This window comes from Galendromus occidentalis, unplaced genomic scaffold (genome assembly GCF_000255335.2).
Source record: "Galendromus occidentalis unplaced genomic scaffold, Mocc_1.1 scf7180000075992, whole genome shotgun sequence".
NCBI classification, from domain to species: domain Eukaryota; kingdom Metazoa; phylum Arthropoda; class Arachnida; order Mesostigmata; family Phytoseiidae; genus Galendromus; species Galendromus occidentalis.
In genome coordinates, this window is record NW_003803982.1 from 32598 (window position 1) to 57590 (window position 24993).

At 51.8% G+C, this 24993-nt stretch overlaps 2 protein-coding genes across 2 annotated transcripts; both read left to right on the forward strand.

Annotated features, from left to right (window-relative positions):
- The first annotated feature begins 11600 nt into the window (after nucleotides 1-11600).
- LOC114828537 (uncharacterized) lies at nucleotides 11601-13905 on the forward strand. Its single transcript, XM_029113044.1, has one exon. The coding sequence runs from the start codon at nucleotides 11702-11704 to the stop codon at nucleotides 13109-13111; it is 1410 nt and encodes a 469-aa protein (XP_028968877.1). The 5' UTR covers nucleotides 11601-11701; the 3' UTR covers nucleotides 13112-13905.
- A 2045-nt stretch (nucleotides 13906-15950) lies between these two features.
- LOC100900293 (putative cation exchanger C3A12.06c) lies at nucleotides 15951-18306 on the forward strand. The gene is made up of 2 exons (XM_003738472.2): nucleotides 15951-16622; nucleotides 16880-18306. The coding sequence occupies exons 1-2, from the start codon at nucleotides 15951-15953 to the stop codon at nucleotides 17708-17710; spliced, it is 1503 nt and encodes a 500-aa protein (XP_003738520.1). The 3' UTR covers nucleotides 17711-18306.
- The last annotated feature ends 6687 nt before the right edge of the window (nucleotides 18307-24993 follow it).

The following is a 24993-nucleotide window of genomic DNA, read 5'->3' on the forward strand; positions in this document are numbered from 1 at the left end:
AAGGCTGAATATTCCCATCGCGGACCGGGTTTTTCATACAGAGATCGAGCTGCGTACAAGAGGCTCGAATCGCTTGCCAACGCCGTCGTCTGACGAATCACAGGAGTTTTATCTAGCTGACCGGATACGGCACGCCAACTCACATGAGAAGTAAACGCAGGCTTGCAGCGAACCTGGCCGAACCTTTACACGGATCAGTAAGCCCAATATTTATCCCATCTGATTGATTGATTCTCCCTCCTGGCTTCAGCCAGGCCAGCCCGTGAGGGTTCGTGAGTAGCGAAGTGCTCTCACCGATCAGCAGAACGAATTGAATGACGCGATTGAGAATAATTGCTGTGACCAAACTGGCTCTAGCTCCTGAACTGAGGCGGGGGATCGCCGTACAGCTCAGAAGCTCACTCGGGTCTGGCGCTCGTGAGGCTCCATTCTTCCGGATTTCGAGGAAAACTTTTCTGTGTGTGGTCGGGGAATATTTCTCTCCTCTTTAACACGCCTCCGAGGCATTGTACCTTTGCACTTCCTCACTGCCACCATCACCGACATGATGAATAATGGAGTTCCGTTTCCGAGCGGTGGCTTGCACCTTGACACGGGTTTTCTTCAATACATGGCGGGGGTGATGAATTCTCCGGAGAAGATAAGCACAAGCGAGACGACTGTCTCTCGGTATCGCGCGGGCCACAAACAGAGACGCAGCGCGGCTTCCCTCACACAGCTAAATGATAAATGTTCATCCGGGTTCGCATGTCATTTGTACGTGGGGTGGTGACACGAAAAGGCCGTCGCCCATAATAGACTCAAATGAATCCACGGCAGGGAGGAACGTTAACTCCGGTTTTGCAGCATTCCGTGCCGCCGGGGTCTGTCGCCGCCGGAATTCCGATAAGTCCATTCCAGTCATTGTTCCGGACAGTGAGCTAGAATCGCGCGTCTTATTGTTCGTCGAGCAGCGTCATATGTACGAACAAATCTAGGTTGATGATGGATTTCGAGGGACGAAACAAGTTCTGTAGAATGTTTTGTATTTTGTACCCGAAGGGAGCTCGAAGAGGAGTTTCCCCCTCGTTGCCCTCGGGAATCAGACACGCAGTCGGCAGAACAACCACTGACTCCCGGATCGATGTGGAGCCGAGCTCTGAGCATTCTGGACGTATCGGGGAATTTTCTCTTATTTTTCCCGGCTGAACGTCTCCACCGCCTACGCGGATCTGTGGAAGGTCTCGATCCACGTTCGGAGGGAAAAACGTTCTCGACATCGGCCGCAAAGGCTTCTGAAATCTGTTCTGCTGAAAAGTTCCACCGGCTCCTTGTAAGTTTCGCGCCGGACGTTCGGGCCTAGTCGTCTACGTGTCGGAAGGTCCATGGGGAGTCCGTTAAGGCATTAGGAGTAAGTAGTACGACTGAGTTGCTCGGCTTCCTGACTGGTCGGTCGGTCGGTCGGTCGGTCGGCCGCTCGGTCGGTGAGCGGGTAGAGCACAGCCTGCCAGCGCTAATAAAATATCCTCGTTAGAGAGGCAGCATGGTCCTCTCATGCTACAGAGTTAGACAGGAAGAGAGCATCGGGGCGACGTGAGATTTAGTTCGTCTAGTTAGCCTCCAAGCCAACGGGCGAGCGCTCCGTCGGCGAGCGGCCTGGACCGAGTCGACTGGACGACCGTGGCACAAGCGAACGGGACAGGCCCTTGGGGAGGCCGGGGATCACGGCTCCGGGCACAACATAGACTTTCACACTATTCCGCGCGTTGGACATGGACGAAGAGCCCTCGCAGGATTTCCCGCGGAGCTTTCTCTTGAATATCGCGGCGAGGAAACGACGAGACTAGCGTCAGGAGACTGATGCAATCCATGCAGATTCCTCTAATCGCAATCTGTTTCGTCCTGTGCGTGCGAGCCTCCTGAATAATTTCAGTACGAGGAAGGATTTCGATTCTCGGTCCCCGATAGTGGAAGAGAGATGATTTCGCTCCAGACATGTAATGGACTCGAGAGGCAAACCGTGAGATCGACGGGCTTCAGTGTAGAGGAACGGAACGGAAGAAGAATATCGTAACGTGTCCGTATCGGATCGAGGAAGGTCCTCTCCGGACAGACACAATTGCCATCCCGCCCCTCCGCTCCTTTCTCCCTTCACTTCGAGTTGACTTGGCAGTCGTCCTGAGTTCCTTTGTCGGGGGTCCTCTTTTGCTTTCCCTGCGTGCTGCCGCGGCTGCTGAACTCTTTGGCCTTCCCTAGGAGCCATTTCAACAACGGGACCTTATCGTTGCCCAGATGACTTTATGGTCCCGGGCGTTCTTGTCACAGATGGGGAAAACAGCAGTCGGGCTGGCCGGCGACCGGGGGCGAAGGAGCACTTAGATAGCAAAGCCCCCGTAGCACTCGCCAAACGAACAATGTACCGGTGATATCTTCCGATAGTGAACGTCGCACCATGTAGTCGCTCTCCGTACCTCCGAGGGAAGGACTGAACTCAATCTGATCGTTTACCAAACTGCCTATTTCAATAGAAGAAATGGCCAGCATTCCGCAGCGGCTAGCCTTCTCGGTGTATCGACACCATCCGGGTCTGCTCAGGTCCGCCAATGATCCGGCTTCTGAAAGAGTTGAGAGCTGCGAATCGTTGCCCCAGGTCAACTGAAGGGGAATGACTCTCAAAAGTCTTGATGGCGCTGGAGATAAGGCGATGGGAAGAGTTTCCGCGTACGTACCCGAAATCGTTCTCGAAATCGGACCCTTTTGACGAACAAATATTCCCCGAAAAAGCAGCTGGAAAACCCTTCTGTCTGCGTGGAAAAGCCGCGACTTCTTCGCCTGGTGCCACGCTTCCGAATCGTGCTCCCTCGCGGGCCAGTTCACGCAGCCTGCACGCGGTGCGATTTTGTTCAAGAGACTAGTAATCAGCTGCAAGGCTCGAGTCACAACTCCAACGACTGTGTCTCGCGTTGAGGGACAAGAACAGCTCACCTTTGTATGGATTAGCGGAGTCACAACCGAGAATAAATGAGAGAGATTCATTAGCAAAGCCAGGCTCCGTCAATGAGAGCCCGTTGCCGTATTTCGAACGAGGGCTCTCATGATAAAACTTTCACGCTTTGTTAGTTCAAGTTCATTAAAACTGTTCTCGCGCAATCTCGAGCGAAAAGTTCAATTGCTAGGATCCGCTCGAGGCGTGAGTTCCGGCTCGGAGAAAATGTTCCGGACCCGCGAGGGAAGTACAACGCGACAAATGGGATCAATATTGATATTAAAGCGCTGGAATGCCTCTCTGGAGGAACGGGAAATGCTTTATTTTCGCCGCGGAAGGTATTATCTCTAGCGTTGCATCTATCTCAATGCGCCCGGTCGCGATCTCGGCGTCGATATTCTGAAATATTCGAGGCTTTCCATCAATGTTAATCAAAATCGAAAATCTATTCAGTCTCTCAATGCTCTCCGGAACACCGTTACCATACGTTTGAGAGATTGTGCACACTCTCAGAGACAGCGGAAGACTTACAGCCGAGCCCGAAAGAAGAAAAATAATGTAGAAACGAAGAAGACAGCTAGATATTAAAATAAATGGAGCTTTCTTTTTCCTTTGTGGCGAATTTCGCTTTCTGCCAGAGCTCGCCAGTCTGCCCGCCTGCCTGCTTGCCTGCATGGAGGCCGACGGGAGCGGCCACGAGGAGGCTTTTACGAGTTATCGAGACGCACGACGCCTCGCACGCGCGTATGAAACCCTCCGCGTGAAGAAACTGCCGCGCAGGAACCCTCCATGCCACCGCGCTGTTAGGTAGGAGCAGTCAAATTGGTGATGTGGGAGCAGCCGACTACGGAATGGAGAACTTAAGACTTCCCTAGCAACAGGAATAAATAAAACAAATGATATTCGGAACAGAAAACGAATGAGCCTCAACGTTGACGAATTCGCCGCGCCCGGAACAGCGGAAATGTTTCGGAATTGCAAATTCTGAAAGTTCGTGATTCCTGTGCGGCTCTCCGTCACCGATGTCACGGGAAAAAGTTCTCCGCGGATGGAACTTCCGGACTTCGTTGGAAAACCGAAGCCCTCCTGCCACCGCCTGCCTTCTGAGGATCAGACCCGAAGACCGAGCGCGCTCTCCGCATTCCGTCAAGATAACGAAATCCAGTGTGCATTATCAATCACTTTCGGAAAGACAGACATTTGGAGAAGACGGAGTCTCAACTTTCCATTTGTAACCCTAGATCGAAATCCTGCTGGGCGAAACTCTGCGAAAACAGCAAAAAACGGTCCAACGGGCAAGGCAGGGAGCATTTCGCGCATAAGAGCGAGAGCCCGACCGGCGTGCCTTGAATCGGCACGACCGACAGTCCCTATTCCTACTGACTGAGTATGTGACCGAGAGAGTCGAGGCGGAGGGCATAGGACTCCGGCTCCCTCGGTATTGGGGAGATTCCAACTCTATTATTCCTCGCTAATCTGAATTAGGAACCATATGTATTTTTGGAGACGCCTTCATCCAGGATTCTCCTCGATCCGGGGCAGAAATTGTTTTTATCAGAGGTTCCTTTATCGCTTTCGGGATTCAGAAGATTTTTCTCCGAAGAGAGAGGGACGAATATCCCGCCAAGAGCGCCTTGGAATGGCGAAGATCAGCCGCTTTCACGCATTTAGCGCCGCGACAAGGCGACGCGACGGTGAGACTCCGAAGGAGGCTAGGCGAGGCAGCTGAGAAGGCTCGGGTCGCCGGAGGCGGGTCTTTCGGGTAGTATGTTTGACATCGAATTCCTACAGCCGAATTCCTCCTCTCTTTTGATCGCAAGGAAGACAATGTGCTGCTTCGTACTATTTTCCGGGAGCCGCTTGCCTGTCGATCGTCACAACATCGTTGGGACGCCCGAAGTCAGTCGGAGGTTCGGAGGCACGCAGTGGCATCTCGCAGCGTTTCGAGTTCGTCGAGCAAGAGCGGGGAAGTCTCAGTCACAGTGAACCTTCAGACTTACAACCGTTATTCAGCAATGAGTTTGGAACCCTTCCAATGAACATGACCGTCCAGGAGCAGTCGGTAAAGCATTCTGACGGGGCTCTGATTCGAAGACCGGGCGGACGTGGACCCCCGTCGCCGAGCGTCGCAATTCCGAGCCCAGCTCGAAAAGAAGTCGATGACGGCTTAATGTCTGCAGCGCGGTCGCGATTTCAGCAGCTCAAACTAATTGGCTGTGTCCCGGCAACGCGGGGCTCTGAAAGATTTTCTACTTAGATGAACAGCGGCGCATTCGGGAGACGTTCCGATGCGGAGCTTCTCTTCCGGTCGCTCTCGAACTTGAGTTTACGCGGCGCTCTCCGGGTGGTGAATATTCATTGCGGTGCTCGGGAAATCTCCATGCTCATCAGTAGCGAGTCCGTCAGGTCGAACCGCGGCGGAACACAAGATTCGAATTGGAGGCGCTGATTTCGCAACTCCAATCAGCGTTCTGAATCGCTGAAAATCCAACGCCGAATTCCGATACGGGGGTGCAGCGATCGGACGAACGAGCATCAAGTTCTCTTTCGCGCATAGTCTCCGTCGTCACGGTCTATTCTCTGTCAGCCCTGAGCCCGAATATGACCCAAAACGATAATTTCGTTGTGAAGTTGGAGTCATTCCCGGACAGACGGCCTTGGAGAGTACACCGATACCTAACTGGGATCGCTCATGTGCGAGGAAAAAAACGCACTCCGGCACGTACTTTCGGGTCGAGCTCGGCTCAAGAGCTAAAGAGAACGCGTGTTGCGGTCTCGAAGGAAGCTTTCGGTGCTACAAGTTTCGTATCAAAATCTCATCAGAGGCTGCGCTCGGGAAGATAGGAAAATGAATTCCCTCCACGTATGGCTCTTTCTACGTCAGCGTCAGTGGAGAGAAAGCGGGAAACAATATTCGAAAGTTAGGGTCAACCCCTGCTACCGCTCACCTCGTTCGTCAGCGTCGATGACGTGAGCGGAGGCCGAGCGAGATCGCGAAACTTTGCTTAACGAATTCGCGCGCTAAAGTGCTTGCCCGGTTGAGATCGCACCTTCGAACAGAGAGAGCACTCAGGCACCCACACCCTCCGAGGATTATCGACCGGTTTCAAGGACCGATAGGGCTAGGCGAAAATTTCCGGAAAATTCCGAGATGTTGATCATGGAGGAACTACCTAGGTACTTCTCCGCGGTCGAGCCTGAAACATTGAGCTCAGGAGATTCATGGGCAGAGAACTAAGCCGCTAGCGAAGACTTCACGAACCGCTCTTCGACGGGATGAACTTGAGTTCGCCCGCAAGAGCAGCGGTCTCCAGATACGACGATTTCGCATGAAGGCTCTCTTGGCAAGAAGTTTCGTACCATCGTGGTCCAGCGCACGAAAAAAGGAATGCGATCAGGGGGATCTACCGCGTGAGGCTTCTGACTCCGCACTGCTCGCGTTCCGCCGCGATTTCCGTCGGAATCCGATGGGGATGGGATAAAAGAGCATTGGGTGTAATGGTGTAATTATCTCCGATCCTACGTAGCTATAAATCAGAATTAGTATCTGATCGAATCGAGCTGAGTGGCAGCCCCTCCGAGCCAAGGATGAACAGCTCGAGGACGTCCTGTTCATATGATGACTCACCCCAGCGCCTGAAGTGATGCAGCAAGGTGTCATTTTGACACGGCTGACTGCGCGAGAATATCCGATGCCACGCTAGCAACGAGGAGGCTGAATCGGATCCGGAAAAGTCGATGTGCTCTGTCGGGGACGGTATCAGAAGTGTCAACTGCACCTTCGAGGCCAGGCGAGCCTGAGAGCGATACACAATTTACTCCCCTTCAAGGAGTTTGATGAGTTGATTAAAAAATGCTCTCTGCGTTCTCGAATCTCCTCGCCGCCTTATCAAGTGCTCAGCGGTACCCTGGGCTGGTTGTAATTGTGTTGAAGTCCGACGTCGCGGGCGAATATGACTCACGAGAGACGCGATGCTTCCGAGACGCGCGAAGAGCGAAGCGAAACCTGTTTCTGGGCCGCAGACAATGCTTTTCCTGAAAATCAAAAATTGATTTCCCCAGACGTCGGCGTCGGACGGTCGACGGGTCAATCGACAGACGGATGCAGGGGCTGATTCCGAATTCTGCGATAACGAGAAGCCGTTTAGCGTTACGCCCCCCTTTTCGTCGCATCGTTTCAGAGAAGAAGTGTCCGAACAATTACCTGTACAACGGCCTTCGACGCCCACGATGGGCGGAATTTTTAGATGTTCGGAATTCTCCTAATACAAACACGATGATTTCTCTCTCGGAACAAGACTCGTTGATTTGAAAAACGACGTCGTGTCGTGTCGGTGATGACGTCTCTATTCTAGTCGGACGTCCATTTCACCTTATACGATCCGAAACAGCTTCACAAATCAATTCCGCCCAACAACATTACAAACGACGCTGGGACAAACCTTCACGCTGATGGAACGGCAATCCCCATTCATTGATAGCGAGAAAAGACATCCCGAAACATTCGTCGCGCGTCTCCAATAAAACGATGTAGCGGTTCCGATTCGACAGTTTACAACTCGTCCCGGAGAATTGTTCCAACCGAAATCTGCGGGTCTGTCGTGCTATCATCATCAGCTCTTTCGGATGCGTTGTTTGGATAATAATTGACTACTCCTCTTTTCAGAATGGATCTCCGTATCGAGAAAAATCGCGGAGAAGAATTTGAGTGCTCTGGAAACGTCATACCGGCTCAGGTTTCGCCGGCGATACGACTGCTCGCGGAATAATCCATGTAATCGATGCTCGATTACATGACGTCCCGCATGATTTTGCAGGTGCAGCCATTGATGTTCGCCCTCCGTGAAATGATCATCTCCCTGGCTCGGAGTCAACATCTAATCAGAAAAATGAATATGAATAAACTAATGAGCTCGCTGAAGGAAAAAAAAATGAGCTTCGTAAAGCGGGCGTGATGACCAGTGTTTACTTCATGGGGGCTGTCCTCGAAGACGACTCCGTCTTCGCTCGGCTCAGGCTGGTCTCCAGTACCGGTTTCGGCGGACTGTCGTCAGGACTCGCTCACACCTCGATGGAAGCAAAAAAAACCTAATTCGTTGTATGAACCGAAGAACAAAGTTTGCTCGTGCGACCCTCTCCAATCATCACCCCGCCCCGTCGCCACCGACTCCTGCTTCCCGCTTTAGCTGTCTCGTCGTCGTCGCTGTCCTCCAGCCGCGCGCCGCCGGCTTTTCCCACATGCGAATCTTCGCATCGCGTCTCCTATTCCGACCGCTAATTTCAGCTGAGATGCATCGGAGTGGAAAATGAGTTTTTGTCTCATATGCCCCTCTCTGACTCGCACCAAGAAGCTGACAGAGAAGAACAAAATAGAGAAAACTTCCTAAATTCTCAGATGACAATATTCGCGCGTCGTTGGGTAGGAACTCCCGGAGCCAAAGATCTGTGAAATTATATGCTTAGGTATGTCTATACGTGTGCCCGATTGGAGACATAGAACCGTAGGAAAATAATCGAGTATTGGAGAGGATCGTCGTCCTGTGTATCGTGTGATCGCCTGCGCTTGGAGCCATATGCGAGCTCCCTTGATGAACTAGGGACTAGAGTGTGAGCTGATACGTACACAATGCTGTTTTTCAGCGGAATTCGGTGTATTCGATTCTTTCTCATGACATTCGGGCGCAGACCGTGATGATAAGCCCGCGACGAAACACTATTCAAGCAATATTCCTGTCTGCTCGATTCGCTCATGCGACGCGTTCCCGCCTGCACAAGGCTCCGGATTGCTTGGACATTTCTGCTGTGTTCACGCGAAGCCACTAAGCGATTCCATTTGGAGCCAGGGCTCCTTCTCGGGACACACGTGTTCATTTGTGAGTTCCTGTCGCGCTTCTTGCTGTCCACCCCGCGTTTAGTTTCATTTCTCGTGTTTGCGGATCCCTGGAGTGTTCACATGGTGCTCAAGGGATCGTCATTGCTTTCTCGCAGTAGGTATCTCGGTCAGACTGTCTGGTTCGAGGAAAACCGTACCATTGGTAGGACCCTCCCCCGGTAGAGATATTCGAATCGAGGAAGAAAGAAATAAGTTCGGGTCCGGAAAAGGACTCGTGACATCTGCCTACCCTCTCCGTGACTTCGGTCGCTGGCTCCGACAAAAATCCTGAAGACGGCTCAGGCCGCACGTCGATAGTATGAATGAATGATAGTGAATGAATTAAGTAGGAGTACGCTCAAGATCTCCATCTCCGAAGACGATTTTCTGATCGATCACCGGAACACTCACGAGTTAAGCCAAAACACCTGTTCACCACATCGCCGGCAATTTTCCTGTCGAGCATTTTCTCGGATTTCTTGAGCTAGGCTGAGGCGTCAGTTTCTGAGTCATTTTCGATATTCTCCCTAGCGATTATTATTCACTGCGATGAGTCTTATCGCGCATCGAGTAGGAGAGAGGCCGAAATCAAATCTCCCTGTTTCTCGCTCGCATCAGACTAGAAAGACCGCACGTGACATCGAATGACCCCGGAGATTGGGGCACGCGCTCTTCGATCAAAACTGCGAATGGGTATTTCTACTTTACACAAGCGTTCCTTAGAGGGTAAGTGGATCCATATAATATCATGCTATCATCTCGCTCTAGTTCCTTCGGAAGAAATCAAACAAATCTGACGTCGGACCTTTATTCAAGTCTTCCTTCGGAAACTGATGGCTTATCCGTCAGCTAAGAACGGTGACTCTCAACGGAGGTTCTCCCCGAGGAGAAAGGAATCATTCGCGAAAAAACCTGAGGCACTAATATTTCAGGCCACGTTTCGAACGTGACGGATGGGAACCTTCGCCCATGTACATTTCCCTCGGAACGATGTGGTTATGGGCAAGATGAAGCAATGCCAATCAAGAAGACATTTTTTGCGAGACGCTGGCAGAGAGATGTTCAATATTCTCTTACTTTCATCCTGAATTTCCGAGGGTGCTGTGACAGGCAGTCAGATAGGCAAGTGAAGCAGGGGAGGCGAAGGAGCAGCAGAGCGAGACACGACAGACAGCGTTCCTGTCTGGAATTCATGAAGTGCCACCGTGAAAAGCTACTGAAAGAAGAGAAGCCGGCTCCGATGGAGTCTACAACTCTGCTCAGATCCTGTGTCTCGGTGAATATGTATCATTCCGCCGTTCGCAATAACTGGCACCACGGAATCCAGGCAGAGGAGAGGATCGTCTCGTCGGAAGGAGGAACCAAGACAGAGAAATAGGAATCGTCTTAGAATCATAACCGGCAAGCGCGGTCTTTTGCTCACAGTAAAAGTGACCTCATGCCAGATCTCACCGCTCCGTCTCATATCCTCCGCACAGTATTCGATGCAGCCATCCAGCAGCCGGCCGGCCGGCTAACTAGCATCAGCATTTTTGCATCATCGATGGTCAAATATGGCTGCGGAAAAAAATCGCAGAAATTACAAAAACCCCCCATAGAGCGTTTTTGTGAACACTTCTGCTTGCACCCTCAGCTTGTTGTCTTGGAGACCTTCTCCGTTCATCGCTCAGACGTTCCCCCGACCAAGCTTCATCGGTGCGAGTGTTGATAGTGGGGATCGTGCCGGCGGGTATAAGGATCTTTGCGTGGCGTTATAAATCATCGGAGAACATAAGATTAGATTCGATCAAAATTCGTCCCGTCGCCTGCGCTCCCGTAAGCTGCAGGCATCTCTCAACGTGAGATCCCGAAGATTCGCGGAAACGTGTTCCACGCAACTCGGATTTTCCCCGAGAGGAATCGGCCCGAACCGCACCGCACGATCAGATTTTCCGGCCTGGGACGACCGAGATCAAAATATGTGCTCAGCGACTTCTCATGGGTATCCTCTGCGGTCGCAAGAAAGGAAGTCAACGAGCTATCGGAAACCATGATCGACCATGCTCAATAATGGGGGATGAACATAACTGACCGGGTTCGTCAGAAGACGATGCTTGAATGCGTCCCCCGTGTAAATTCCGAAATAAAGCCTCTATGACCAGTCTCCAGGCTTCTGGACAGATCTCAGAGTCCATGATCTCACTGCCCTATGGTTTCTGATGCGACACAAGAAAAGCCTCTGGAGCTCAGAACAAAGCACGTGAATCCTCGGGGGTCTCTCTCCCCTCTCTTCATATCGAAGCCACCCGGTCGTGGGGAGCTTGTTAGATGGATGAATCACTTCTCTGCGTTCCGCGACACCTCAGTGGGGGTAAGGCTAACAGATGACTAACGCATACTGGCGCACCCCGAGAATGGTCCGTGCCAGATCAACGGTCGCTGCTTCATCCACTCATTTACTGCATTGTTTGACCTTTTGGATCGGAATACAATCGAGTCGTAGAAAGACCATAGATTGCCCGCCCTAAATCAGGATCTTGCTACGTTGACCCTTGCCTACCCAATGAAAAGACCTGTTTTGAATGCAGTAGAATTTTCCGGTCCTGTTCGGAGCGGAGCTCGCCGCTCCTCGACTGAGCGATGTCGATCGACATCTCCAAAGAACGCGGAGGGCGACTCCTGCCAAGCTCTCTGCTGCGGTGGGTTTCCCGCGCAAAATTCAAACCTCGAGGTTTGAGCAGGCGAGCGCGTCATCATTCCACCAAACAAACAGGACTCAGCGTGAAGCCGGTGTTTAGGCCGCCATCATCGTGAAACTCGGAGGGTGATAATTTGCTTCGATCTCCTCGAATTTACGCCAGTGCCGAGCGAGAATCCACTCGACAATGGTTAAGCCACTCACAGTGTGTGGTCCCTGCCACGGTGATGCCGTAAAGAAGACCGAAAACGCTTCGGAGTGCGAATTATGCCAGCTCAAGGCTCGAAACTCGGAGCTCGAGGCGATAGTGGCGAAAATGGACACCGATCGCCGAGCTTGCGTGATGTTGATCGGCGACACTCAACTCATGAAGCTCAGGAAAGCTCCTCACTACATGAACGAGTATTTCGGCAACAACACTCCGCGAATGCTGGTCCGATGGCAAGTCAACGAGAACATCGAGCGCATGCTGGCGTACCTCCTCGAGAGTTTCAAAGTGAGCCGACCGCATGCGGTTGGATTCCACGTTCTCTGGTTCGGCGGGCTCCACGATACGACTCTCGAAGACTACGACAGGAGTAAGTACCTCGAGAGGCTCAAGGTCGCCTTGAAAACCGTCCACGACGATGCCCGCTCGTTGTCGGTTACCTGGGCCACGCTGCCCGAATCCGCTCACAACGCCGAAGCCGCTCACATCAACGAGGAAATGGTGCGCTGCTCCGCCGACACCGATTGGCTGAAAATTCTTGACCTTCGTTTCGTCTCTCGTCGCGAGGGAACCATGGACGCCAACGAGGCTATTTGGACAACGAAGGGCAGCCAATGCGTGTTCGAGTCTCTGAAGAAATTCTTCGTCGAGAAACTCGAGTACACCGAGGAAGAACTCAGCTCTCTGGAGGAGTCCGCTAAAAAGAACCGCGAGAAACGTCAAAAACGTGAGGCTAAACAAGTGAAGAAAACCCCGGAAGGGGCGGCGGCCGCCGCCACAACAAATGGCGATGGGCCCGCCAAAAATAACGGTACCGAAGCCGCTGCTCCGACCTCTGGGCGAAAGAAGAAGGTCGCTGCACAGAAGACCCCGGAGACCCAAGGGGCCGTTCGAGTCCAGACTCAGAAGGCTGCTATCACAAAGAAATTCCCGGCCGTCGAGATCCGCAATAAGCCGAAGGTTGCGAACCCGAGACGGGCGAAGGCCGTAGCCGTGGTCCCTCAGAGGGCTCCGAGGGGTCAGCAGAAGCAACAGCAGCAGCAGCAGCAACCACAACAACAGCAACAACAACAACAGAAACATCAGCAGAAGCCACAGCAGGTTCAGCAACAGCACCAGCAGGTGCAGCAACAACAAGCTCCTAGAAATCAGGGCAAACGATTCCATAACGCCAGTAATAAGAGATCGTTCCGTCAAGACGGCGGGGGCCAAGCCGGTAACTTCACCGGACAGGCGAACTACGTCGACGCCTGGACAACCGGCGCTGTGAGCTACCAAAACACCTACGGCAACGGTCAAGCCAAACGAGCTCGTAAGCAGAACAACGATGCGGGATATGCAGGAAGTTACTACGATTACGGAAATTACAGTGAAGACATTCAATACTAAGCGATAAAGGAACTCCTACAATGCTGCACACTACGACTTTGGTTTTTACCAGAGCGAACTTGACATTTCCATCCGAGACGGCAACCGAAGCTCCGAGCGCCTCCTCGGGGCCAATCCATTTCATTCACCGTACCGCAATCACCGCAGAGTGTAATCATCGAGCCGTGCTCCTACCGTAGTGTAACAGTGTTTCGGTAAAGATTTCCGAATAGCCATCCACAATCATCCATTTTAGCAGAACTCCGTAATATGTATGTCCGTCGCTTACCGTCATACGACATAGAATTCCATAAGTTCACTTGGGAGAAGAGGACCTCGTCTCCTCGAAGATTTTGTTCTCGTCGCTCAAAGCTACCTTTCGGATTTTGGATTCTTTCGTGAACAACTCGCAGGGCCCATAATTTTTTTCTCCACCTGCTTTGTAGTTTTAAGACCGAGTTCACCAGTGATGGGACTCAAGTCACGAGTTCGCCTCCTGCCGTAAGCCAGGGCGAGACCTCCGAATTTTTTTGTGACACTCTCTTTGTGAATCCCTCAGTCATGATTGACTCATTCTAAGAGCAGAACCGTATCTGAAATCCAATAATTTGTCATGAGTAGCCTTCGCCGAAACCCTAGATAAGTATCTTAAGAAACCTGCGAAGCCTCGACCGCGATTCTCGCTTGCTCTACTTTAAGTGTATACTGTGTACATACACGCATGTACGATTCCGGTATTGGTCTTGAAAATATGTTTCTCGTTCATCCTGTCGTATATCAATAAAGCATACCTTCACTTCGAGCCCGTGAACAGTCAGAACGGATCTTTGATCTTTTCGGGGTAGTAGAAAAATGGTAGGTACCTCTGTAAGTAATTATGCTGGCCGCTCTGTAATGAGACGGTGGCTCGCGCACCGTTCGGATTCGGCGAACTAAGATGATTCGGAAGCGCGATCGGAGCCCTTGGCTTCGATAGAGTTCATTGTGATGCCTCTTGGCAGGTCCTTTTCGATTTCCGGAGCTGCCGCATGCCTCCCGATAACCTGGCTACGCGGGATTCGCTCCAAACTCCTCACTCTGAGATAAAGACGTTGCGAGTTCTGAGGTCGCGGAGACTGTCCTCAAGTACAGCGAGAAGAGATCATTCTGACTGTCCCCGCTCATCAACCACTGACTTCTCATGGAGGTAGTTTTGCGTTAGAGTCCAGAATTACACTTCTCGAATTCGAGTGGGAGACTGCTGGAGAAGCTTCGACTTCCCTTTTCAAGTGCTTGCGCCTCTAGGAGATCCCTTCCGCTCCGAGAAAACTGGCATTGTCGGACGCTGTTCGCTGAGGTGATAGGGAGTGGAATTAATCGATGGTGTGGATTTTAGCCGACTAACGATTCCTTGACGAGTCAGATGATTTCCTGTCTCTGGAGAGAGTTCGATTCGAGGAGGGTACCACTAATTGTAGAATCGAGTTTCAGTCCTATAAGGAGCGTGATTCTATCCTATATTCCTTGTGATAGCGTTGGATCTCGTTTCGTCGGGAGCTAGCGTAAGCCGTTTTGAGACCGCGTGGGAGGGCCAGCTGTTGGTTAGGAGACTCATATTCGGGGCTCGACCGTGTCCACGCAAGTATTGGAGGCGCGGAGCGGGCGAGCGACGCAACGTAATGGAACTATGCGTCGAATGGAGCCCGGCGCGGGGTGGAAGGAAAGCTGACTTCCACCTGGCTCCATCTGTTTTCAGTCGACAGCAACAACGTACAAGTGAGCACGAGTGCAGCCGTGAAAAATGCGCTCGTTAACCCACGACTGAACTGAAGTGGGCAGATAGGCAGCGAGTCGAGAGGGGAAAAGCAGACGGAAGAGGGCTGGGCTGCCCCGGCGAGTGCGCCGTCGGCGTTCGGACCCTATCCCCTCCAGGTGGCGTGTTCCCTACCTGATTCCTAGCGTTCTATCGTCCTAATTCACCCGGCGGGTTCCTGTGCCGCTAATCGCTCCGGACCGAACTTTTTCGAAGTAATACGAATCACAGAAATTAAGATACGGCCCTGTTCGAGCTAATTACAGCGCTCCGGCTAATGATATATAGCGGGAGGGAGACAGGCGGGCGCACAATCACAACAGCAATGGACATCGCCGTCGATGCCCCGGCGCGCTCATTCTTCGATCTTGGAAAATTAGACCGCCCCGTAGCTCCATGCCATGGAAACCCTCGTTCCCCAACTCTCGGACCCGGATCGATCAGTGGGTCCGCATGCGTGGAGTCGGAGTGAATTTTTGGGTCATTGATGCGATGGACCCTCGAGATGTATTCCCTCCGATAAAAATGCTGACAATGAGATTCTCGTAGACTGCCGGGGCTCGAACCCATTTGCGGCGAAAACTTAACCCAGGACAAAATTTCCTCCGGAGCGCATCAGCTCGAGATGTGAATCAACGTCTTCAGCTACCCGGAATCGCGTAAATTCCCAAACAATCGGACGATCCAATCATACAGTCGTCTGGGGAGTTCTTTTTTCCGGCAACACTCCGTCCGCTTCTCGCTGGTCCCGTTCTCACATCTGCGTGCGGATGTTCTCTACCAGGTGTTGTCGAATAATCGCGTTCCGCATTCGCGTCGGTCGAAAGTTATAGGAACGATCGAACATAGATCATCGGGATTTAAGTTCTCATCATTTCCAAATACCGATCCTCATTTCTCGCTCCGCATGCGGATGCGTCAGGGACGCAAACTCAGAAATTTCCAAGATAACGTGTGCGCCTACGACGGCCACGTGCATTATCAATGACGCATTTCCACAGCGGCCATCACGCAAACACATTGGAGGCGCGCACTCGTTCGGCGCGTCGAGACAAACTCCGAGCAGCGATGTACGACGTTCAGTGGTTATTCGGTTTCGCAAGCTCGAATAGTCAAATTGAACCGAAGTGCTCCGACGTCTGGGAGATCCGACCATCCGAGAGATGTTCATTCGTGCGCAGTGTGAAAGACTGCCGTAGCGGCGAAGCGTTTCTGGACTACGTGGAGCTCACGTACTGCAAGTGGGAGTCTTCGACGTTTTTGCCGCTTAGTGCGCTTTTTGTTTTGTGGGGCAGTTTGGTCTACGTTCTGGCGGGGAACTACGTAACGTCTGCATTGGTGCACCTCAAGGAGAGATTTAATATGAACGAAATAAAAGCCGGAGCCACCCTGCTGACTCTCGGAAACGGTCTTCCCGACATTATGGGTGCCGTGACCGCGGTCCAAATCGGCCACGAAGGCCTGCTCGTCGGAGAAGTGTTAGGAGGTACTCTGTTCGTAGTCGGCGTCATCGTCGGCTCGCTATACACTGTCGGCAAGAACGCGCCCCTGGGTCGAGCGTTCTGTCCTATGCTGTGTTTCTTCGTGGCGGCTGTCGTCTTCGTAGGCAGCATCTACCTGTTGGGTAGAGTCACAATTTATCACATCATTGTGGGTCTGGCCCTGTACGTTTCGTACTACGTATACATCTTCAGCATGTCATCACACAAAGAGTGCGAGTACGAGTTGATAGCTGACGAGGTGAGAAAACATAGGCGGCCCTTCGAATATCTCCAAACAGCTGTCTCGGGCATTGATCTGCGATCAATGATTCTATGCTCATTTTTATTCTTAGAACAATTTATCGATATCCATGATGCATTGATTTTATTCTTGTATTTTTCTTCGCTGATCATCATTATCATCCATTTTCCTCGTTCCGTCCTATTATTAATAATTTTCACTTATTTCGCTCCGGAAGCTCACTAATCAAACGGTTCTCTTCTCCTCCCTCGCAGACGTCATTCTACATACCGATCAACGAGAAGTACGCGGACGTCGAATATTCGTCGGACGAGTCGAGTTGTTTGCGGACAGCGTGTTGTTCGTGCATGTCGGTCATTGCGTGTGTTTTGTCAGGCATTCTTTCGCTGCCGTTTACGCTTATGATTCCGACGGTTTGCCACAGCCGGACTTATGCTTCCCGAGTGTGCGATGCGAACCAGTTCCGCTTCTTCATGTTTCCTGTTCTGTTCATGTTCGCCGTCGATATCGCACCGGCAAATAACGCGACGCTGTACATTTCATTGAGCATAGCGAGCGGAGTCTTATATAGGATTGTATGCTGCACTCTGCCAGAAGAAGTTGTAGATACGCTGGTAACTTTTGCCGGCTTCATTCTCAGCTTGTGTTTCCTGCATCAACTCACAGCGGAGCTCATCGCCGTCGTTCGAGCAATGGGTATCTGTTTCAAGCTCACCGACGAAGTAATGGGACTCTCGATATTGACCTACGGGAATTTCCTCGGCGATATATCAACTTACGTAGCCATCGTAAATCGAGGCTGTTTGCAAATGGCGCTTACGGGCTGCATATCGTCGGTGCTCATGAGTTTGCTCCTCAACACGACGCTCGCTTTCTCGATCCGCTTCGCAATGACCGGAGTTTGGTATTCGCCTCTAATGCGATCACCTGTCACGACAATACTTATGGGAAGCGTGATACTGTGCCCGGTGCTCCTACTCTTCTCTGCTCTAACGTTCCGTTGCCATTCCAACGTTTGCAGCGGGGTTGTCCTCCTATGCTATTACGGAATAGTCATGTGTTTACTAGTGATTACGCAGCTGTGATAACTATAATTAATCCCGCCTGGAACTAGCCATCAGGACGATAGAGAATACATAACGACTTTATAAATTCATTGCCCGGACTCCGGGCCTTCGTCCGGACTCTGAAGTCGGATCATGCAACCGGCAGAAGCGCCGAGAGATTCCGACCGCGCTCGAGCCACTCTTGCCCCTTAAGGCGCATACGGTTGAACTCGAGGATGAAGAAGAACGATTTACTTGTATAGGTCCAGCTCCGATTGACGGAGCTCGCGTCGACCATAGATACTCATATATACATATGTAAATTTAAGTGGAATAACGTTGTAAATGGGATTAGGTATATGGTCGGAAAGACGCGAGTCGTTCCGGCACACACATGACGCTCCGGAGAAGGAGATCCGGACGGAATCGTGCGCGCTGAAACAAGAAAAGCAATTTTTGTTTCTCGATTGTTTTGATTTAATGTGTCGATTACGAGCGTTGTCCGGGAGCGGATGGCGTACTCTGAATAGGATCGAGAGAGCTGCGTGCCGTGAATAACGGAGCGTAATCTATTTATCGAGCGGAAGATTCGCAACTTGTACACTTGGCGTCATCCAAAATGACTGTACTTACGGTACGTCACGACGGGAATAGATTCAGGTTTGCATATAAAACACAAATTTTGAAACCGATTGCCTCGTATTTCTCACTCGCATTATGGTCTGCTACTTTTTACCGCACTGACCTATTGTGTCCACTCAGAGACATCTCTCATTTTTCCTTGAGCTTGTAATCAGTCCATCCAGCGATGCGAGACGAAAGGATCGTCCTCGCAGAATCGAGTGCTGATCTCTGCACGGAATCAAAACTCCTCGCAACTTTTCAGCCGCAAGTCCTCTCCTAATTTCTTCATGAGTCATTTCGTATGCAGTCCACTTCCTCGAGCCATATGGCAAGTTCTTTGCGAAGTTTCTCGCACTGAGGTGCTGTAAAAGTAAAGTGGTCACAGCGGTCCCATCGTTTTCTGCCATTCGGAGTTCCTGAGGATGCACCTCTAGCATTCGACGCATTTGGGTCTCCGCGTCGATACTCCGCTGTCGAAATCACTTCGAAGAGCGGAGCTTGACTTCATCTTCCCTACAGTTTCCAATCGGCTGCTCCCGATCTCGCTTCCGCGTCTGCTCACGAGCACACCAGACTACCGTTATCGTCGACGCACTCGAATTGATCCATTCGATCGATTTCATGCGATACCTCTCGTCATCACTCCTCGTTCTGGGATCCAGTCGTGTTTCATGAACCGATAACAAATGCCCTCCATGTGGCTCCGAGGCTCCCCAGCTAAGAATATTTCGCTGACAGAAGTAGGTGTGAGCGGTCTATACGATCTTCAAGGCAGTTATACGAAATGGCCAGCAGTCAGAAATCGACTTATCTGCGCCGGGAGAATTTAGAGCTCCCCGGAGGTTCTCTGCGATGCTCCCCCACATACTCAGCTGTTCGCATTGACCAGCGATGTTTATGGTCAATGCTCATGGCTTATGGCAGTCTCTGTCATTTGAGGCGGAACGCGAGCGCGGCCAAAGTAGTGCCAGCCAACCAGACTGTTCCGAGTGGCTGGCATCGAGCGGGAGATCGAGGAAAAGGAGGAGACGAAGGGAAAGCTTGAAAAGTAGAACGACTGGGAGGAGATCCCAGAGGAGAGATAGGTCAGCCTGCAGTGGAAACGGTCCGAGGGGCGTCGTACATCTTGAATTCACCCTTTTGATTAAAGTAACGAGAGGAAAAGAAAAAATACGGGCGACGACGAAAAAAGTGAGAACGATGAGTGGAACTTTGCATGATTTGTGATCTCGCTGCCGGATGCACCTTGCTCGTTCGTCGGTAGAGGTGGAAGGAAAACACGCCGAAAAAGGGAATCAGGGAGTCAAGAGTATTTCGCACGAAATGAAGAACAGAAACACGACGCCAGGTTGATGGATTAGAATTTTAAGTAGCCTTGATGAATTCTCTTTCTGGAATATGCTCATGAGGAGTTTCACTTTCCGCTGCAGTTTGATGATTAAGCGCATGGGAATCAACGTCTTCCAACATTCAGTCTATACTCTGGAGTGACTTGTGATCACGTGACTTGAATATGAACATCGAGAACATGAGGTCCGGCGGGGGTCGAGCGCAAGTCCGTTTGAGCGAGTAGATTCACGCACGTCCCGCACCCACCACCGTTCAAGTCGTCAGCAGAAACTGAAGTTGGCTCGGGACGGAGGAGCGGTCAGTGCCGCTCCGCGAATGTTTGTCGAGGGGGATCCATGTCGAATACGTTAGTTGGCGAATGAAGAATGAGGGAGGTTGGCCAACAAAAAGAAGAACCCCGCAGCTCCCGGTCAACAGAATATTTGACAGGAGAAAGCGGGGTGAGCTCGGGCACCGAAGATTCCCCGGTCGGCGCGAGATTCCGATCTGGGTCGGCGTACGCTCTGATAAGGTGCCATATTACGGCGTATGTATTTGGATAGGATGGTCGGTCGGAGCAACGTGCGGTGAATTGGCGTAAGGTGGCATCATCTTCGTTTCTTGCGGTCAGCCCGCAGCTCCACTTGCGTTTCTATTGTGCAATCGCAGCAGAGGGTCCATGTCGAGTCAGCAAACGGCATTCACTTCGACTGTCGCAGATAGCAATGTAGGTGTGAGCGACGGTGCTTTCGCGCCTACGTAGCCCGATTCTGTGCTGTTGACGACGACGACAACAACAACAACCACAATTGACGCTACTAGTATAGAGCTCGAGTGGGTGCTGGTGTGGATTCAGGCCCTTTCGGCATGAGCTGCGGAGCCGGCGAGCAGCGGGCTGGGTCGGGCGAACAGCTTTCGCTCACTCAGCAAGTACTGAGTTCTTCGTAGTCGGTGGACTGGATGCTCGGTGCGGGCGGCCAGTTTGCCAAGCGGAGAGGCAACTTCTTCGCGCGGCTGAGAAAGCTGAGAAGATGCAGTCAACTGGATCCCGTAGATTTGCTCCATCTCTTCTTCTCCTCGTCCGTTTTCGTTGCCTGGGTCGTTCAGAGCGGACCGACGGTTTCAGGTTCCCGAGCGAGAGTTATTTTTCCCCCAGAGTTTTCTCTCCACGCGGACGCACATCGATGATCGGGAGGGAGCTCCAATTGAGGCGACATGGAAAAAGAAGACAAGTCAACATATTGTCGCAGTTTGACATCGATCGCGTGTTGTTCCGTCTGAACGACGCGAAAGAAAACAAAAACCGAAAGGACTCGGGTTACATTCCAAAGACGATTCTGTCACAGGTCCTCGCCGTCGATCCAATCATTGAGCCGATCGGTTACCCACTATGAGCATGGATTTCCGAAAGCGAATCCGAATGCCCGCTCTGTCTCGCACGGAAAGCTGTCTCCGCACTGAGTTCTCACTTCCAGGATCAAACCGGAACAGGACACACGTGGCGAAAAAACGGAAGCAAGCTTGTTTGCGGGAGGTTCCGCGCCAGTCTGCCTTCGATTTATTTCATTGATGAACGCATATATTCAAACTAGCGATACGAATTCGGCGAGATCATCGTTCTCAAGAGTATCACGATTTCTTTGGAGATGCCGACGTCAATCGATAGAATCAGAGATTTCATCCGGGTATTTTCCCCGCTTTTGAATACATTCCGTCAGAAATAGGATCGTATTCCAATGTTTCGGCCTCGTGATCCTCCTAGTCTACGGTGGAGCGAAGTCCCATTTCTCGATGTTTAGGAGAAATTCGAGAAAATCGATCGTGAACACACCCGAGATGCATGCCTGAGCGAGGAGTGTGTTTTTGTGGGTAAGTCAATTCTGTCGGATCTGAAAATATTGGTCCCTCATCTCAGCGCGCTCGGAGAACCGTGTCTGAGTGTCGTTTCAGGAACGATTTCCGACAGTACCCCGGCAGAGTGCGCCTCTCTGAGATGCTTGATACTCTCATCCATGAGCTCCGATTTCACGGCTTTCTCGGTATGGCGATTCCTGCTTTCGCTCAACGGAAGCGGAGGCTCGGCTTTTGTTGCCGCCGCATCCACCACAGATGCAGTACAACGATAGTATTTACCTCGAGCGCGAAAGCCCGGTCGTTGGAGACAATCTATTCAGAAGCTGGAAACGTCGAGAGAAAAACGGGAATGGCTGGCGGACGATGAGTTTCTCGCGAAGGGAAGTCGACTGGATCATTCCTGCCAGAGATGTTCAGAGGTCGAACCTCTCCACTTACGTCAAAGGCCACCTCCGCGCTTGCCTTTCCGCTGGGATTGAATGTGACCGGACTAGAATTTCCGTAACTTCCGGTGAAACCGTCGATCGAGACCCGATAGCTGCGATCGATCCGCTCATAATACGATCGATGCCGACCAGGAACGCTCGAAATAATGACCGGAGTCCAATCGTGAGTCGCCAAAGAATAAAGTTCCGGCTGGAGCGAAGCAGTCGGATATTTTCTGCCTGGAGGAACCATAGCAGACTCCGTGGCTCTCGGTATGGAGTTCGGCACTCGACGCGACGAACATCCTGTCCTTTCGGAATCGTCTCTCGACATTATTGGATGTGTGAGACCATTCAATGACCTTACACAGGTCCGGAGTCCGGATCGTGGCTCAGATGTTTGTTGCTCAATCCCCGGAAATGATTTCAAAGTTTGTTCACATACGTCAGAGTCCTATAACAATGCTAGGGTCTTGTCGGAGGTCTATCGCAGCTCTGATTCAGAGCGGAAACGAGAAATAGCCATTCTCCGGGCAGCCATCGAGGAACAGCCGAGAGATCCAAGTTTGGAAATTCCCTCATAAAAAACCTTTAATTTACTTCTCTCCCTTCGGAGACAGCTCTCAGCTACGAAGACCGCTTCGCAGCATTTTGCGAGGGCATTTTTAAGCCTGTCCTGATTTCTAGATCAGGCCAAAGTCCTTCCCATAGTTCCGAGTACAGCAAGTCCCTCTGGGAAGCGAGGGGAAACCCTTGGATGAAGGCTCCGAGGGATGACCACCCATGTCGTGTACAGCGTGGAACTTGAATGGGAGAAAGCCGAACGAGGTGTCAGGGATTATCTCCCGAAAGTCTCGTCGAGAAATCACAACTCGGTCGGTCACCGCCGAACGAAGGCCCCAGAGCGAAAATTCGCTGGTGTTGAGCTCTCACCCATGGTCGTTTTTTGCCCAGCCCTGCCGCCCCATCGGGAGAAGCGAGTGTTTTCTTCCTCCGACCGAGAGAGACATTTCGCGTCCGGCAGAGTTGTTGTTCCTCGACGTCGGAGCCGGAGCCTGTCTGCCCTGGTTCCTCTGACAACGTTGGTGTTTTGCTCTCTTTCTGTGTTCCCCTCGAGCTCTACGGGTCGGCTGGCAGCTTCTCCTATCCTACAGGCCGAGATTAAAAGTTTTTGCAACTCCTGAACGACGTTGTCTTGTGAGAGTGGTGTCCGTCAGTCCTTTTCTCGGTTCCTTCCTTCGTTCATTCGTTCGTTCGTCCGTCCGTCCATCGGCTGGCCCGCTGTGAGTCCGCCGCCCGCTCGACGTTCTTGGACGACTGTGGCGCCCCTCGCGGACTCGAGAGATTTTGGGAGGATGGTGTGCCCCATTAGATCCATCCGCTCGGGACGTCAATGCGAGCCGTTGCCGGAATAGACGACTACGAAGACGACGACGATGAAGACGACGTTAGAGGCGACGCTCGAGACGACCGAAGTTCAAGACGAAGATGAAGACGAGTTAGTGCGGGGGAGAAGTAGCTGAGAGATAGAGGGAAGCACTTTAGCTTCACTGGTCAAACGACTCTCTGTCAGGATTACCAAGTTCTCTGGACGGACTGAGAGACAGGCAGCCAGACGGACCGACAGGCAGACAGACAGACCGACCGACGACCAGACTGTCCAGCCGCGGGAAGCGGGGGCGGTCAGCGATGACAATTAACTCGTGATCGCTGTAGACGCAAACTAGACATCGTCGGGTAGTCTTCACCACGCCTTTTTCGGAGACGACGGAATCCGCCCAGAGCTCGAGGATTCCGACCAGCGCCTTCACGACTCCGCGACCCTAGTTTACCCCAATTCCATGCGATGGTGCGGCTCGAAGCTTGCTATTCCGAACCCCAGAGAAGGCGCGCCCGCTGGAATTTCCGACAGAAGTCATCCGATTCTTCTCCCCTCAGAAAATATAATGAGGAGGAGTATTATCTAGTATAATTAACCGAGTATCGGCTCTTCCGCTTCAGTTCACGGGAAAGACCGAACTCCACTGACAGCTTACTCGGATGGTCTGGGGAGCTGACGCGAGATTCGTCATTATCCTGGGAGTCCTCGAATCGGTCCTCAGGATCTGTCCTTAATCCTATCTCATCCCGAACACTTTTGTCCCACAGTTCCAGTGATACCCTGACGGGATCGCGCGACGTTTCGCTGAGGGTATCTCATCGAATTGTAGAGATTGAAAGAGGAAAAAGAGCAGACCATGAACGAGGAAGAGTGTTTCCGTCTCCGAAAGCGAGCTTCACACGCAGCTCATCCATCATTCGTTCTGCGCTATACGAGCAGCCAGTCAGTCAGTCAGTCAGTAAGTCAGCCGATGCGCCAGCCAGGTGGTGGAAAGCTGCGCTTTGCTTGAAAATATTCTCGAGTTTTTTCCTTTCTGCTGATATCTGAGAAGACGAAGGAACCCTAGAAACACCCTGTGAGATGCAAAAGCCTTAGGAACAAGAACAGTCAAAGTTGCCTGATGGCGTTCGGAGAGTTTTTTGTGCCTTTCTTCAAAGGTCGTAATGTTGATCGAGTGGAAGATTAGCAGCCGCAGCGGCATCACTGCCAGTAGATGAATCAGTGCAGAGTGTTCTTGCTCCTGACGTGCTGCTCTCTCTAAGAGCTGCTCCCTCCCGCCCTAGCGCCTGCTCGCTCGCCGGTTGTGAGAGCGGCAGTAATTAAGCTGGGAACGCCCTCGATGGCGATGTGTGACATTGTAGCAGAAGGAACCAGAACTGATGGAGATTGAAACGATCGGGATTCCGTCGAGCATTCCTTTCGTAGAGAATCGTTCGTGCCTGATTGGGCACTTGCTCACCCTCCATCACCCTGAGTTTTTTTGGCACCACACTTTCACAGAGGGAAGGAAAGTTGAACATTCTCCCGGAACCTCAAACTATATTTTTCACTACGGAATAGTTTGCATGTCTGAGATCAGCTACGTATCCTATCGATCCGAGAAAGCTCTGAACTCGCCTGCGAAGCGATCTCTCGCTCTCCCAATCACCGAACGTCTCCTCCGCGACTCCTTGATTAATTCAGTTCAACCCTCGAATTGAGAGGTGGAG

Bases quoted from the DNA above. Each gene is read 5' to 3' on its own strand.
- LOC100900293 (XM_003738472.2), top strand. From the start codon at position 15,951: ATGTACGACGTTCAGTGGTTATTCGGTTTCGCAAGCTCGAATAGTCAA. The intron at 16,623-16,879 runs GTGAGAAAACAT...CCTCCCTCGCAG, and splicing joins ACGAGTTGATAGCTGACGAG to ACGTCATTCTACATACCGAT.
- LOC114828537 (XM_029113044.1), top strand. From the start codon at position 11,702: ATGGTTAAGCCACTCACAGTGTGTGGTCCCTGCCACGGTGATGCCGTA.